Genomic DNA, 17,888 nt, shown 5'->3' with positions numbered 1-17,888 from the left:
GATTTGTCTCCTGGGTTGCAATGCTAATGAGATTAATATTTAATTCCTAGAGTCTCCAGGGCAATCCTGGAGGATTGGCAACCTTATCAGTAGATTTTAACATGCAGGTTCACTTTCCAGAGGACGTCACTGGATAATCATCAGGAGTGCTTGATGAGAGAGTAGAGAGAGCTCCACTCTGCAGCTATCCTGTGTTGACCATGACTTGGAAGTGCTAAATAGGGATAATAAATAGGGATGCTCTGAATCTAGCCTATGCTACACACAATCTGAGGATGCTTAATGTTGTTAATAGCATTAAAAGGGTGGTGGAAAAAATCCCTTCCTTTCTCCTTGACGAACACAAAAATTCATCGAAAACTTATTTTTAGTGAAATTTGACAACCTGATTCTCAACTTTGCTACTGTTGTATAATTTGCCCAGATGGATTGAATGATAGACTGCACTGAGGCTAATGGCCATGTAGTTCATAAGGCAACAGTTGTACCAACGATCAGTCTATAACTATCAAAGCTAGATGGATATAAAACTCTGTCATTAGTGAGCGAATTTTCTAAAACTTGCCAATTTGATTACCATATTTTCTATCATTGTATTTTTGTCCAGGGCCCGGATTTTGGACATGTAACCAGAACAACTGAAATGGTCAACAGCCTGGATTCCTTTGGGAATCTGGAGGTCAGCCCTCCAGTGACAGTGAATGGAAAAGAATATCCATTGGGAAGGATTATCATCGGAAGTGCTTTTCCCACGTAATGTTGCTTTATTCATTCTGTGGGGGAGGGAGACCAAGGTGAAGAGTTCTTGCCCCTCCTCTCCTGGGATACATTTCTCAGGTGATAGCCACCTCCAGTACCTTGACCTAGTAACTATGCTTTATCTGTGAGATTAGATAGTGAGAGTCAGCAAGCTCTTTGATGCACCCTAGTGTGATCCATCAACATCCTTTATTTTTCTGAGTTCAGTCTTACATGAAGCATTTCTATTTTTTAAAGTTACTTTTAATTGGACAAACATGAAGCTCGGTCAGCCTTTAAATCAAACATTGAATCATAATTCTCAATCTGTTCTCTCTGGTACCAGCTTCCGTGTGCATTGTAATGCATTCTATGCCAAAGTGCCCTGTCCAATGTGACAGGGCATATTTTGGGTCAGCACAGACTCCTAGCAGTATATCACCAGAAAGATGTGAATTCATCTACTGAGCACTAGGGAATAAAAACAGAAAATGTTGGAAATACACAGGGGGCTCGCCACCAACTGAATTCCTATTTAAAAATTCAATGCTTTGGGGGGTTGGGACACTTGTCTGGCCTGTACCCCAGGGTACATATGACTTAGTGGAGGATGGTACGTCTCCATTCATTTACCAGTCGCCACTCAAGTGCTGAGTTCCAACTGTGCATCAAAAGTAGGAACTTTTGGCTTAGTGAGTTCCCGCACCTTGCCCGCTATTTGCATTAAGCGGCGGACAGAAGAACTAACACTTAAAGGCATTGAGGAACCTCCCCAACTGCACCGTTTCTGTGGGCTTCCACTGGAGCTACAGTGGGAGACTGGTGGAACCCATGAAGAATCTAAGGGGCCGACTTTCGTCACTGTCCCGCCTGCAGTCGCCGAGGTCCCTTCGGAAATGGTTGTTTTCTGGGCGATTCCTCCGGAACCGCCCATCTGCTGTCGAGGTTCCGCCCGGCAGGAACTTAGTGTGGAAGGGTTCAGCCCACGTCACATCGTCCTGCCCGCCCATGCCAGATGTCTGTAAACGGCCATTTTGATGCCATTTCCTGGCCTCCCGTCGACCTGCCGCCTGCCAGAAAGACCGCTCTGGAAAAGGAGGTCTGAGCTGGACAGTAGCTGGTCAGCAAACGCACATCGGCTGGGAGGGAGTGGCCATCACATCACGGCAGCCAGTCGGATTCTGCACCATATCAGTGGGACTGCTGGACAGAAGTTAGGTCAATATTGCATTACTTTATTGCTGATGGTGATGTTTAAATTGAATGTCATAAAACCGACTGAAATGTCTCTAAGCTAATGGAGGCTTTTTTGTTGCACCTTGTTGAAAGTCCTTTATTGAGAAGCCAATGGCGAAGGGAAAATTATTATGTGTCTGAAAAGTGTTCAGCATCTCACATTTTGTACATCCAAGCTGATTCATTAATTGTCTCGCACAATGTACTGCAATGTAACTGATGACCATGTCATCTCAGGGGTGACACTCCTCCATGTTTGGCCTCGCAAAAAGAGGGTTGAAGTGCAAGCCTTAAGGTCTGCCCTGCAACTTGGTAAACTAGAGTAACTGAATGGCAGCCTTCCTGCATTCATTGTGGTCTTGCGATGGCCTGATGACAGGACCCATTATACACTGCAGTCAGATGTGGATGGGAAGATATTCCTGATGAAACAGATGACCTGTTTCGCGCAACTCACCACATATGACACACGCACAAACAGAGGGTCAACAATGTGAGTGTATTTACAAGTGCACAATGACAAATGTTACATAACATTATGACATATACATACATTTACACGAGGAAGCAACACTTCCCCTCTACCCGGCACCACCACCTCTCTTTCCCCCTCTTGCAGCGATGCCCGAGTTCCTCTTCCTCCCCATGCCTACATGACAGAGTGGCCCTCCCTTGCCCCTCACTACCTCTGGTTGAGGGGGTTGTGCAGGAAGACAGGGGGATGTGTGCAGATTGGTGAGAACGTAGGCCGCAGGACCGAAGGCGCCGGGATCTCCTGCTTCTCCGCACCTGTCTGCCTTGAGGGCGTGGAGTCGGGGGCTTGTAGCACATGTGCAGAAGCCATCTCCTGCTTTATGGCCTCAGCGCTTTCTAGTGTGCGTTCCAACACTGTGAGGAGGCACTCCATCCTTTGATCGTGCTGCTGGGTGAATATACCGATGCTGGCAGCTATCCCAGCCATGGTCTGCAGCATCTCGTGACTTACCTCCCGCCGGTGTTTGATAGCTGCACCATCTGGTTCATTAGAGCGAGCCGTGATGCAGGTGTTTGCTCGCTGCTGCTGGGTGGTGGGGCCTTGCTTCCCTTTGAGCCACGGCCTCTGTGCTTGCTTGAGCTTGCTTCAGTTGTGTCCGTTGGAAACCCCAGGAAATCTGAACTCGACGCCGAGGTTCTGCGGACACTTGGTTGACATGGCAGGAGGCTGATGTCAGCCGCTTCCGGCTCTTCCAGGTGAAGGGGCACAAATATGGGCCCGTCTCCCTTCTCTCTCTCTTGTTCTTCCTGGCCCTGGGTGGCGGAGGTGAGAGCGATGGACATGGGTGATTTGGGCTGGGGGTGCAGGAAGGATCTGGCGTCCTCAGGTGTGGGGAACGTCTGGGTGGGAGATGCTGGGGTGTGACGGCATCTGTGAAGGCCAGAGGTCGATGGTCTCTCCAGATCCGTGGTGTCCGACTTAGCACCTGCAAGTAGAGAACAAAATTTCAGTCTGTGGGAAGGGTGGGGTTGAAAGTGAGATGTGAACCATTCCATCTCACATTATGCCAGCAAGGAGTTCCATTTCTATATGTCCATACCAAAAATGGGCGACAAAGTGCGCGTTCAACCGCGAGTGCCTTAACATTGCAAGTACTTTCATACCATGACTGTCGCTGACACCAGAGATAAGTGTAGCCTTACCCTGTGGTAGCACCGGATCTGCATAAACATTTGTGGTTGGAATGCGGCAATGACCCACCAATGCCAATGTATGCTCCTCCAGCGTGGTGAATTGGACCACATCTTCTGGACCCCCTCCAGTCGCACTCAGGCTTGCCTGTTTAGCTGCTTGTTTTCTTTGCACAATGAAACGTTGCAGCCTTTACCCCCTTTGCTCATGCCCCCCACACGCATACTCCTACACACCTGGTTCACAAGCTTTTTGGCCTTGGACAGGAGCGGGGGGCAAATAAATTTGTGCACACTTTAGCTGCCGTCACCAAATCGATCCAACATTTGTGGGATTGGTCCCCATCCCGCTCCACGTTGCCCATTGCACTGACCATCTGGCCTATGTCCATTCAAAGACAGTGGTATTGGGCTGGTGGAGGCTTGCCTTGCCCATCCCGGGTGAAGTCGCTGTACCTGCGCTCCACCTCTGTCACTAGCTCCTCCAACTCCTGCTTCAGTGAACCACCTAGCCCTGAGCCTGGTTTTGCCCGTCTTCATTGACGATTTCTGCCCACTCATCCTCTGTGATGAGAGGAATGGCTGCTCAAGAGTCTGGGTATAAGTTTGTTACACTGCCCCCTCTGCAACTCAGACAGCCCCTCTCCAATGCCACCTCTGCTCTCTAACCTCCAACTCTCTCCTCTCCTCTCTCCTCTCTCTCCTCTCTTCTCTGTCCCCTCTCCCCTCATAGGTGCAATTAAGTGCTCTCTTTATATGACCATGAGCACTTCCTCAATTAGCCTGCAAGGGCCACAAAAGGACTACAGATCCCATCAACAAAACTACAAAAAAAAACACCAAAATCCCGCGCCTGCGCAGTGGAGGCCCTCCGACAATACCCGAGTGGAGAGGCCTCCACCTGCCGCACTCTAATGACGTTTGCTGCTGAGTCCCGCTCTCGCCCGTCGACTGCCGCTCCCCACACTACAGTGACGAAATTGGCTCCCGACAGGACCCGGTGGCACTGGCGCCACAAACGGACCTCCCACTCGGACCTCCCTAAGTGCCCAAGTTTGAAAATAAGGCATTCCCCGCCCTGCCTTTGTCTACTGCCTCACTGCAGCTCCCCACCTTGCCCTCTGCCTATGCAGAGAAATTGTCCAACACACAACGGGCAGCTAGCAGCCCTTTATTGCCTGCTGACACCCAAAAGAGTGGTGCTGGTAATCTCCGTGTGTCATGAAATGACCCTCCAACACCAGTAAATTATGAAAATAAACTGACCTTGCTTTATATGGTGAGGTCGGCCCATTTGTACACAGGCATGTATAGCATCCGTGAGACACCTGCATCGATTGTGTGTTGCACGCATAACATTACCGATCCCCTAAGTCTTTCCTTTATGGCTCAGATCTGCCCTGGTATTTTCTGAGGATCTGCTGTATTGATCAGCAGATAAAAGCTGGCTGCCCTTGTGAAACTGCAGGGGAAATTGTTAAAAATCATAAATTAGAGAAGTTCCAACAGGTTTGGTTCTCTGGCCTGTGTTAGATCTCATTCCTAGATCTAGGTTTTGATGTTAATTTGAAACTGCAGATTCCAAGGGCTCAAAAGTTTGAAAGTTTTGTTCTTCAAATCTTGATGATAATTAAAAGTGAAATATGTATTTTTTTTTTAAAATTATTGCTCTAGCACTACTCATGGGAGAAACATGACAAAGGTCATTCGGGACTTCCTGTATGCTCAGAAGGTGCAGTGTCCTATTGAGCTCTTCTCTGACTGGTTGTCTGTAGGTCATGTAGATGAGTTCATGACCTTTGTTCCAGCTCCTGACAGAAAGGTAACCAATATAATTCTACCAAATGACCAGGGTCAAACTCCTGTGTATTTATTTTGTTGTTTGGGATATATTCTGAAAGTCTGTGTGATTACAGATAATGGAAATCTTCTGATGTAACTTTGATGCAAGATCTGCAGAAACGTGGTTTCTCCAGGATTCTTGCAAATCCTAAACCGAAGTTATGGTTGACAATCAGGAGAATTCAATCCCAGTGATACTGACAGTAGAGGCAGGAAATGTGCAAACTATGAAAAACAAACATTGAATACAGCAACCTGAGGTCTGGGACAACTGGAAGAGGGACTAAAAGGGCTTCCATTGGATTACTCTTCTCAGCTCTCCCATGTTTCAGCTGCTTAAGTTCATCCGCAACATGCTCAGATCTATTGGGAAATTCCTGAGGTAATGGTGGGAAGAGAAGTTATTGATAGACATGATCTGGCTACTATTAGTTAGGTAAGACTGGAACCAAGCAAGGACAGTCCCACCAAGCTGGACAACAGAGGGGAAATGTTGTAGAAGGATGATTTATTAACTGCGTCAAAGGCTGCTGTAAGGGCAAGGAGAAATCATGATGGCCAAACTCTGGTCAGTAGAAAAATTGGAGAGATGACACCCCTTCCCACTACTTCATGTGAATGCAGGGAGAAAAAAGATAAAGCAACACAGTGGGCAGGTCAGTCAGGATGCTGTGCTGAGAGAAACTCAGTGTTCAAATATCAACATTTGCCCTCTGTTCCGGCAGGGTTTTCGGCTTCTCCTGGTCAGCCCTGATGCCTGCTGCAAGTTGTTCATGAAGCTACAGCAAGAAGGTCATGGGGAAACCCAGATGTTTGAAGGCAAGTTTCTTACCAGTTGTAACATTTCAGTAGTAGACATGTGAAAGTCAATTCCTACCTTGCACTGAGCCTAAAGTGACAGAATGTCCACCAGGCAAAAGTGTGTGTTGTCTGCTGGTGCTGGACTCCACAAAATGAACGTAGATCTCCTTTGAATATGTTTGCATTTGATACATTACACATGATGTATAGAAATAGCAATCCATGTAGAGATGCACATGGATTTGTGGCTTTGATTGCCTGTATAAGTTAATCAGATAGGGAACATGCAGAGTGGAGGCCAGGTGCTTTCCCAAAGGTGGACCGCTTTCCAGGCACCTTTCATGAGCCAGTATGTGCTACCGTGTTACTTCATTGAGAGGGCTGATAAAACAGAAATAGCAGAAACATGGGGGGGGAATTTTGTGGGGGGGGATCAGCGGGAGCAATCGGTGGCGGGTCAGGTGGGAAAATTATTTTTTTTGACAGCAGTTCAGGACCCGCTGCCATGTGCCTTTCCCAAACGTCGGGTCTGTCAGTGCTGAGCAGATGCAAAAGTGGGGGAGGCAATTCAGGTCATTAAGACCTTGTTAAAAGACCATTAAGAACTATTTTCAGCTCACCTTCGGAGTTTACCAGGTTGCCTACAGAGCCCACGCTGCTCAAGGATCACGTCGGGTAAGCGGGTCAGGAGTTGAATGGCCATGGAATCATCTCATTACTTGACAGCTACAAATGTGCTATAAAAGCTCCCATCTCACAGCTGTTCACTGTCCAAGCTCAGAAACTGTTGCTTATTACATTTGGAAGACAGATTGAGCTTTATGCAGGTTGCAAGTGTTTGGAGCAAACCCTATCCAGTGTCACCTCATTGGAGCAACCTCTGTCACCACTTTGCCCAATCATCTCAACTTCACCTGCCATCTACTACATCAGCATCGGTGCCCTTGAAACTATTTCACCTTGGTCCTCAGAATCCCTCCACGATCAGCCCCAACACCAGCAGCACCAGGCACACCAGCAGCCCCAACAACAACACCAATCTTCTCCACAATCAACTGATGCTGCACAGGACACAAGGCATCAGCACCCGACCACATTGCTGACCAGGATGTTAGGGATGGCCTCACCATGGCCAGATGTACTTGACACTGTACACCCTGGCTGCCACATGATGTGTCAGGTTGGCACCACCCTAAATGAACACCATAAAGAATCCCTACAATGCCCAAGCCATTCTTTTCACACTCATCACCATTGTGGGAAGTACTGTTATGTCTCACCATTCAATGCAACTCGCTAAGGCATTTCCAAAGGTGCACACAAATCTGTCCGAGAACGCAAAGTGTTAAAAAATAAAGGCTTCAATATTTGACACCACATTAACAGAAACTTTACATGAAAATTGCATAAAACACCAAAGTGCCTACCCTTGTGTGTTGTTAGTTGATATGATTGCCCACGGATGAGGGCAAGTGTGAGGGGTGCCTAGTGAAATGGGGAAGTGATAATGTAAACAGAGAGATGGGTGAAGGTGCAAGGTAAGTTGGTGTGAGTAAGGATGTGCAAGAGTAGGGTAGGGAAGGCAGAGTGATGGGGATGTGATGAGAGGCACAGCAGAATGAGGTTGAGTGTGGCTTTGCAATAACGTTTCGTGATCTACTGAGATCATTGAAAGGTTTGTGTCACAGCAGACAGGTCCTCCTGACAACATCCCTGCTTGTTCCCTCCTGTGCAATGTGCAACGAGGCTGCATTGGTTTCCTGGGGAGGTCTCTTCTGCCCATTGGAAGGGGAGAGAACCTCCCTCTATGGTGTGACTCCATAAGCATATGGAGGTAGTCATGGGAGAGCCTGGGTGCAGCCGTGCATCTCTGTGCAGTGTGTGTCGGTGTTTGCAGCACCTCAATGCTGTGGAACACTGACAGCACAAATGTCAAAATTAAATTACGCATGGTCCCTTTAAGAAAATCGGCTGATCATCAAATGACATCATCAAACCTGCTTCCTTCAATTGGCCGGCAAACGTGCTGGGTGGGTTTAACAAGCTCAAGCAGAAGGAAGTCATTTTGGGCAGCTTGCTGGACCAGCAGCGAGACCAGAACCCACCACCGATGTCGTCTGCCATGGACCCGCCGACGTTGGTAAAATTCAGCCCATGGTCTCGAAGGAGGATTGTATGTGGTCAGGTTTGAGAGGTGGCTAGCAAACAGTGAATAATGGTGAATGTTTGTTTTTCCGACTGGAGGAAGGCCTTCCCCAGCAGTCGGTACTAGAACCACTGCTTCTCTTGATATATATTAATGACTTGGGTGTAAAGGGCACAATTTCAAAATTTGCAGAACACTTGTAAGTATAGTGAACAATGAGGAGGATAGTGATAGAAACATAGAAACATAGAAAATAGTTGCAGGAGTAGGCCATTCGGCCCTTCTAGCCTGCACCGCCATTCAATGAGTTCATGGCTGAACATGCAACTTCAGTACCCCATTCCTGCTTTCTTGCCATACCCCTTGATTCCCCCTAGTAGTAAGGACTACATCTAACTCCTTTTTGAATATATTTAGTGAATTGGCCTCAACGACTTTCTGTGGTAGAGAATTCCACAGGTTCACCACTCTCTGGGTGAAGAAGTTTCTCCTCATCTCGGTCCTAAATGGCTTACCCCTTATCCTTAGACTGTGACCCCTGGTTCTGGACTTCCCCAACGTTGTGAACATTCTTCCTGCATCTAACCTGTCTAAACCCATCAGAATTTTAAACATTTCTATAAGGTCCCCTCTCATTCTTCTGAACTCCAGTGAATACAAGCCCAGTTGATTTAGTCTTTCTTGATAGGTCAGTCCCGCCATCCCAGGAATCAGTCTGGTGAACCTTCGCTGCACTCCCTCAATAACAAGAATGTCCTTCCTCAGGTTAGGAGACCAAAACTGTACACAATACTCCAGGTGTGGCCTCACCAAGGCCCTGTACAACTGTAGCAACACCTCCCTGCCCCTGTACTCAAATCCCCTCGCTATGAAGGCCAACATGCCAGTTGCTTTCTTAACCGCCTGCTGTACCTGCATGCCAACCTTCAATGACTGATGTACCATGACACCCAGGTCTCGTTGCACCTCCCCTTTTCCTAATCTGTCACCATTCAAATAATAGTCTGTCTCTCTGTTTTTACCACCAAAGTGGACAACCTCACATTTATCCACATTATACTTCATCTGCCATGCATTTGCCCACTCACCTAACCTATCCAAGTCGCTCTGCAGCCTCATAGCATCCTCCTCGCAGCTCACACTGCCATCTAACTTAGTGTCATCCGCAAATTTGGAGATACTACATTTAATCCCCTCGTCTAAATCATTAATGTACAGTGTAAACAGCTGGGACCCCAGCACAGAACCTTGCGGTACCCCACTACTCACCGCCTGCCATTCTGAAAAGTACCCATTTACTCCTACTCTTTGCTTCCTGTCTGACAACCATTTCTCAATCCATGTCAGCACACTACCCCCAATCCCATGTGCTTTAACTTTGCACATTAATCTCTTGTGTGGAACCTTGTTGAAAGCCTTCTGAAAGTCCAAATATATCACATCAAATGGTTCTCCCTTGTCCACTCTACTGGAAACATCCTCCAAAAATTCCAGAAGATTTGTCAAGCATGATTTCCCTTTCACAAATCCATGCTGACTTGGACCTATCATGTCACCTCTTTCCAAATGTGCTGCTATGACATCCTTAATAATTGATTCCATCATCTCACCCACTACCGATGTCAGGCTGACCGGTCTATAATTCCCTGTTTTCTCTTTCCCTCCTTTTTTAAAAAGTGGGGTTACATTGACTACCCTCCACTCGATAGGAACTGATCCAGAGTCAATGGAATGTTGGAAAATGACTGTCAATGCATCTGCTATTTCCAAGGCCACCTCCTTAAGTACTCTGGGATGCAGTCCATCAGGCCCTAGAGATTTATCGGCCTTCAATCCCATCAATTTCCCCAACACAATTTCCCGACTAATAAGGATTTCCCTCAGTTCCTCTTCCTTACTAGACCCTCTGACCCTTCTTATATCCGGAATGTTGTTAGTGACCTCCTTAGTGAATACCGAACCAAAGTACTTGTTCAATTGGTCCGCCATTTCTTTGTTCCCCGTTATGACTTCCCCTGATTCTGACTGCAGGGAACCTACATTTGTCTTTACTAACCTTTTTCTCTTTACATATCTATAGAAACTTTTGCAATCTGTCTTAATGTTCCCTGCAAGCTTCTTCTCGTACTCCATTTTCCCTGCCCTAATCAAACCCTTTGTCCTCCTCTGCTGAGTTCTAAATTTCTCCCAGTCTCCGGGTTCACTGCTATTTCTGGCCAATTTGTATGCCACTTCCTTGGCTTTACTACTATCCCTGATTTCCCTTGATAGCCACGGTTGAGCCACCTTCGCTTTTTTATTTTTATGCCAGACAGGAATGTACAATTGTTGTAGTTCATCCATGCGGTCTCTAAATGTCTGCCATTGCTCATCCACAGTCAACCCCTCAAGTATCATTCGCGAATCAATCCTAGCCAATTCACGCCTCATACCTTCAAAGTTACCCTTCTTTAAGTTCTGGACCATGGTCTCTGAATTAACTGTTTCATTCTCCATCCTAATGCAGAATTCCACCATATTATGGTCACTCTTCCCCAAGGGGCCTCGCACGAGATTGCTAATTAATCCTCTCTCATTACACAACACCCAGTCTAAGATGGCCTCTCCCCTAGTTGGTTCCTCGACATATTGGTCTAGAAAACCATCCCTTATGCATTCCAGGAAATCCTCCTCCACCGTATTGCTTCCAGTTTGGTTAGCCCAATCAATGTGCATATTAAAGTCACCCATTATAACTGCTGCATCCTTATTGCATGCACCCATAATTTCCTGTTTGATGCCCTCCCCAACATCACTACTACTGTTTGGAGGTCTGTACACAACTCCCACTAACGTTTTTTGCCCTTTGGTGTTCTGCAGCTCTACCCATATAGATTCCACATCATTCAAGCTAATGTCATTCCTAACTATTGTATTAATCTCCTCAAGAGGACATAGACAGGCTGGTGGAATGGATGCACATGTGTCAGATGAAATTTAATGCAGAAAAGTGCGAAGTGATGCATTTTGTTAGGAAGAACAAGGAGAGGCAATATAAACTAGAGTACAATTCTAAAGGGTGTGCATGAACACACAGATCTGGGGGTATATGTGCACAAATCGTTGAAGGTGGCAGGGCAGGTTGAGAAAGCGGTTACAAAAGCGGGATCCTGGGCTTCATAAATAACTGCATAGAGTACAAGAGCAAGGATGTTATGGCGAACCTTTATAAAACATTGGGGTTCAGTCTCAACTGGAGTATTGTGTCTAATTCTGGGCACCGCACTTTAAGAAGGACATGAAGGCCTTAGAGAAGGTGCAAAAAAGATATGAGAATTTATTCCAGGGATAAGGGACTTCAGTTACATGGATAGACTGGAGAAGCTGGAGTTGTTCTCCTTGGAGCAGAGAAGGTTGAGAGGAGATTTGATAGAGGTGTTCAAAATCATGAGGGGTCTAGACAGAGTAGATAGAGAGAAACTGTTCCCATTGGCGGAAGGTCGAGAACCACAGACTTAAGGTGATTGGCATAAGAACCAAAGGCAACATGAGGAAAAATTATTTTACGCAGCGAGTGATTAGGATCTGGAATGTACTGCCTTAAGGGGTTGTGGAGGCAGATTCAACCATGGCTTTCAAAAGGGAATTGGATAAGTACCTGAAGGAAACAAATTTGCAGAGCTATGGGAAAAGGGCAGGGGTGTGGAACCAGCTGAAGTGCTTTTGCAGAGAGCCAGCATAGGCTCGAAAGGCCGAATGGCCTGTGTTGTAACCATTCTATGATTGTATTCTATGATTCATTAATGGCTGGAACTGTCGGTCTCACAAGCCCTAATGACATATTCAAGAAGTCAACTGAATAAGAAACAATAATATTGCTTTTGTGTTTCTCAACCAGGTGCAAAGAAAAACCCTGTCAAAATTAATGAAATCCTAAGCAATCAAAAACTGCTTGAAGATAATGCTTATGTACAGGTGAATCAATATGATATAATAATATAGTACAATTGTGTTCTTGTGTGAAAATTATTGTATAAGTATTTCAAATTCTCTCTGTCTTACTCTCAGCAATGCATTGATTGGAACCGAGATATCCTGAAGAAGGAATTGGGTTTGGTTGAAGAAGATATCATTGATATTCCTATGTTGTTTGAGATGAATGAGACTTATGGTACAGTAGATTCATTCTTTCCAGATATGGTAAGTGCTAACTGGTGAGGGTGGGAGACTGAATCCCAGCATCTGCTTGCCGGTTGCTCAGAGGTGCACAAGAGCAGCCATCAGAATTCATCCCCTTAGGGAGATGTCTGCTATCTACTCATCAGCACCTCTGCAGGAATTGAGCCTTGCTTAGATAAATTACAAACATAATATGGGACCTGTTTTGTGTGTCAACTATGAGAAATTAATTGTCAGAATGGGTAATTGTTTTATCAGCCTTTTCCTTCTCCTCCTTCAGTTGTATTTTGTTCATTATCCACTTGATCATGATCTATCATTTTTATCATTCATTGTCTTGCATTCATTTATCTGCATTCTCTTTCTCTTCCTGGTTACCTTCTTTGTCTCATATGTCTTTCTATTACTATGATTCTGACTGTTTGAAAGTGCTCAGTCAAAGGACTGTGTCTATGTCCCTTTAGGTGAACATGATCGTCCTCGGCAAATACCTGGGTATTCCAAAGCCATTTGGACCTTTGATAAATGGAAAATGTCCACTGGAAACTGTGATGCGCTCAGCGCTAGAACCACTCGGCCTGGATTGTAACTTCATCAATGATTTTTCTGCCTATCACCTGAAGCTGGGTGAAGTTCACTGCGGCTCCAATGTTCGTCGCCAGCCATTTGCTTTAAAGTGGTGGAATATGGAGATGTAATTACCAGTCACAATTGCTATAGGTAATGAAACATTGCTTTAGTTTTAATATGCTTCTGCGCAGCCCTGATAACACGCAACCTGTTGACAAAAGACTAGCGCCTAACAATATGAGGACATTGGCATGCAACCTGTGCCATTCAAACGCCTCCTGTCCTATAGTCTGATCTCAGGATCTGTGTTCACTCAGTTTCTCTTAAGAATAAGTTGAATTTTTAAGCCAAATAAAGCCTGCTGTTGACATTCCTGTAGATGTCAACTTAGATGTCCTTTTGCAAATCTGCTCATTTTCATTTAAGCCAAGTAAACGACGGCAACGTACATTTATTTGGCAGCTTTAACATTGGAAAACATCCTAAAATGCTTCAGACTGCTGGTATTGCTAGTTCCTTTGTGTTCAGTAGATACTAATGACCTAGCTTTCACCATCTTGCGAAGTGATGAATGTGGGAGCGAAAGCCCGTATTTCTGAAACACTTTGGCGCAGTCTTGAGAAATCGAAGGGGTTGAAGGTTGAGGTTTGGATCACAACAGGCTGCTGGAGCCATTTAACCATTCAAATGTGTCTATCTGATCACCTGTGTGTTTACAGTACTTCATGGTGCAAGTTGATTAAATCAGTGAGACTTGATTTTGGGATAATAGTGGCTGGTCATTTATCTGCATGTTAATTATTTAAGAACATAAAAAATAGGAGCAGGAGTAGGTCATACGGCCCCTCGAGCCTGCTCCGCCATTCAATAAGATCATGGCTGATCTGATCTTGGACTCAGCTCCACTTCCCTGCCTGCTCCCCATAACCCCTTATCGTTTAAGAAACTGTCTATTTCTGTCTTAAATTTATTCAATGTCCCAGCTTCCACAGCTCTCTGAGGCAGCGAATTCCACAGATTTACAACCCTCTGAGAGAAGAAATTTCTCCTCATCTCGGTTTTAAATGTACAGCCCCTTATTCTAAGATCATGCCCTCTAGTTCTAGTCTCCCCCATCAGTGGAAACATCCTCTCTGCATCCACCTTGTCAAGACCCCTCATAATCTTCTATGTTTCGATAAGATCACCTCTCATTCTTCTGAATTCCAATGAGTAAAGGCCCAACCTACTCAACCTTTCCTCATAAGTCAACCCCCTCATCTCCGGAATCAATCTAGTGAACTTCTCTGAACTGCCTCCAAAGCAAGTATATCCTTTCGTAAATATGGAAACCAAAACTGCACGCAGTATTCCAGGTGTGGCCTCACCAATACCCTGTATAGCTGTAGCAAGACTTCCCTGCTTTTATACTCCATCCCATTTGCAATATAGGCCAAGATTCCATTGGCCTTCATGATCACTTGCTGTACCTGCATACTATCCTTTTGTGTACCCCCAGGTCCCGCTGTACTGCAGCACTTTGCAATCTTTGTCCATTTAAATAATAACTTGCTCTTTGATTTTTTTCTGCCAAAGTGCATGACCTCACACTTTCTAACATTATACTCCACCTGCCAAATTTTTGCCTACTCACCTAGCCTGTCTGCAGATTTTTTGTGTCCTCCTCACACATTGCTTTTCCTCCCATCTTTGTATCGTTACCAAACTTGGCTACGTTACACTCAGTCCCTTCTTCCAAGTCATTAATATAGATTGTAAATAGTAATTTGTATGTATCATCGATACTATCTTTCCATCATCATAGGCGGTCCCTCAAAACAAGGATGACTTGCTTCCACGCCAAAAAGGGATGAGTTCACAGCTGTTTCAATGAAGGACCTAATATTCCAGGTCCCGAACTACATGTTATGGAAAATGCCGGTGCGTGGGTTTTTTTAATGTGTGGTGGCCGTTGCACACCAGCCACCACACGGGCTTGACAGAGCTCGGTCTTGGTCCAGTGCCAAGGATTACCCAAGATGACTGGAGACCAGCTCTGCTGCATGGACCTAGTGCACCCACATATCGCAGTGTGGCCTGGCCCGTGCTGCCCCGGGCCCTCTTCTCTTTTGGCCCCGAACCCACGACTCTCCCGATCATGTCCCTCTACAATCTCTCATCGCTCCTTCGCCCCGACCTCACCATTCCTGCTGTGTCTGCCCACGCTCCAATCACCGACCTGGACCTTGATGACGGTCCTCTTCACTGCCGTCTCCCTCCTGCACCAGCTCGCGCTGTATCTTGAGCGGTATGCTGCCACGCTGTTCATGGCTGCTGCTCGTCGCTCCTTTTATGGCCCTGACTTGTGCTGATGGTTTCTCACAGGTCGGTTATGCTACGCAACGGATCCATTACTATCTATGCATGGAATCAAAGAAACTCCTCTGCTGATCATCTGGTTCATGTACAGTAATTCATGATATCGTCTGTATTTGAATGTACCATTTGTTACTATGTGAGGAAACGAGCTGGTTTGTGTATAGTAATTCAGAAAGCAGTCGTGATTTCAGGACAATGCCATTTGAGTCTGCATGTTATTTGTCTGTATGTACAATGCAAAGAAATGAGTTCAAAGGCTTTTTAGGTATAAGAGATGGAACTGGCTGTTAGACACACACACTAGACAATGGAAACTCGGACAGTGTGTGTGTCACAAGCAGCTACGGAAATCGGAACAAGCAGAGAGCTGCCTTCAGTAACTTTCATACTTGGTTTGTATAGTATGAATGTCTAAATAAAAGACCTGATCCTACAACTGAGTGTTTGTGCGTGTGATTCAACATTTAAAGCAACGAAGCGAAAAGAGCAAGAAAGCTGAACAACAATGAACTATTGATTGAAAATTTTAACTGGAAATGTGTCATAATTTTTTATTATATACCTTGACATCACAGCTGAGCCTGATACCGTCTTCACCTGACACCTCTTACACACAATTTTCACCTGGAGTCACTGAATAGATGATTTACAGTCCAGCAATGCCTCGATTTAAAATTTCTCATCCTTGTAGTCAAAACCCTCCATGGCCTCACCTCTCTTTATCGATGTAACATCCTCTAGCACTACAACCTTCCAAAACCTCATCGCTCCTTCAATTCTGGCCTCTTGTACATCCCCGATTTTAATCACTCCACCATTGGCAGACATGTCTTCAGCTGCCTAGGCTCTAGAATGCCCTTTCTAAACCTCTTTGCCTCTCTCTCCTTTAAGACGCTTTTTAAAACCTACCTCTTTGACCAAGCGTTTGATCACCTGTCCTAATATCTCCTTATGTGGTTTGGTGTCAAATTTTGTAGGATAACGCTCCTGTGAAGTACCTTGGGACGTTTTACTATGCAAAAGGCACTATATAAATGTAAGTTGTTGTTGTAACTTGGACACTGAAACCGGTCATTGTGCTTTATTGCTGCCTGGTGCTTTATTGCATTGTGCTTTATTGCTAGATCAGCTGATTTAGCACCAACTAGCGATTGAATTAGGAACTTTTTTAGTCTGTGTGGCATAGTTCCTTAATGGAATAAATGTATTTTGCCTTCAGAGGATCGTGTATAATTCGAATAGTTCTGGTAATCCAGTGGGTTAATAACAAAATACACAATAGAATAGCAAGACTTGCTTTTAAACATACAGTTCTCCATGGCAAGTTTCCAATTTTGTTGAAGGGAGTTCCAAGTGCAAGATGCAGCTTGGTTCTGTGCTGGGACTCTTTTTCCTTCCAATGAAACTAGTTCCAGGCCAGACCTTGAGGCTCATACATTAGCTTTTATTTCCAGCTGAGACTCTACAGCTCCGCTTTCATCCTTACAACTGAAAGGTCGAGGAAATCTCTCCTTCCTCATTAATGTAAAGTGGAGCATTTTCATTTCAAGGTAACCCAGATTGTAAACAATGGTGCAAATGTCTTGGGCACTATCCAAGAAGCATTTCCACCAGATGGACCTTTGTTTTTAATGTGTAGTGGGTTCTGTAGTGAAACTGCTCTCCAGTGATGCCCTGGACATTTCCCATACCTTGGGAGCCTCTTATCAACAAGAGCAGACATCGACGACAAGATTCAACACCGCCTCCAATGCAGCCTTCGGCCGCCTAAGGAAAAGAGTTTTTGAAGACCAGGCCCTCAAAACTGCCACCAAGCTCATGGTCTACAGGGCTGTGGTAATATCCGCCCTCCTGTATGGCTCAGAGACATGGACCATGTACAGTAGACACCTCAAGTCGCTGGAGAAATACCACCAACGGTGTCTCCGCAAGATCCTACAAATCCCCTGGGAGGACAGACGCGCCACCATTAGCATCCTCGACCAGGCCAACATCCCCAGCATTGAAGCACTGACCACACTTGATCAGCTCTGCTGGGCAGGCCACATCATTCACATGCCAGACACGAGACTCTCAAAGCAAGCGCTCTACTCTGAACTCCTTTGCGGCAAATGAGCCAAAGGTGGGCAGAGGAAACGTTACAAGGACACCCTCAAAGCCTCCCTGAAAAAGTGCAACATTCCCACTGACACCTGGGAGTCCCTGGCCAAAGACCGCTCTAAGTGGAGGAAGTGCATCCGGGAGGACGCTGAGTACCTCGAGTCCCATCGCTGTGAGCATGCAGAAATCGAGCGCAGGCAGCGGAAAGAGCATGCGGCAAACCTGTCCCAACCGCCCTTTAACTCAACGACTGTCTGTCCCACCTGTGACAGGG

General features: G+C 45.7%; 1 protein-coding gene across 14 annotated transcripts in view; it reads left to right on the top strand.

Moving 5' to 3' along the window:
• LOC139228830 (protein-arginine deiminase type-2-like) overlaps positions 1-15,950 on the top strand; it is a 120,999-nt gene extending 105,049 nt beyond the window's left edge. For 12 of the 14 annotated variants that reach the window (XM_070860257.1, XM_070860258.1, XM_070860249.1 and 9 more), the window contains 6 exons: positions 608-753; positions 5,314-5,461; positions 6,207-6,300; positions 12,306-12,382; positions 12,476-12,607; positions 13,051-15,950. In XM_070860257.1, the coding sequence (XP_070716358.1) occupies positions 608-753; positions 5,314-5,461; positions 6,207-6,300; positions 12,306-12,382; positions 12,476-12,607; positions 13,051-13,284 (831 nt within the window). In that variant the 3' untranslated portion in view covers positions 13,285-15,950. The remainder of the gene's footprint in view (positions 1-607; positions 754-5,313; positions 5,462-6,206; positions 6,301-12,305; positions 12,383-12,475; positions 12,608-13,050) is intronic. The other 2 variants (XM_070860256.1, XM_070860255.1) reach the window with 2 other exon arrangements.
• The last annotated feature ends 1,938 nt before the right edge of the window (positions 15,951-17,888 follow it).

The sequence above is a fragment of the Pristiophorus japonicus genome, chromosome 18, assembly GCF_044704955.1.
Source record: "Pristiophorus japonicus isolate sPriJap1 chromosome 18, sPriJap1.hap1, whole genome shotgun sequence".
NCBI lineage: Eukaryota > Metazoa > Chordata > Chondrichthyes > Pristiophoridae > Pristiophorus > Pristiophorus japonicus.
This window is presented reverse-complemented; position numbering and strand designations above follow the sequence as displayed.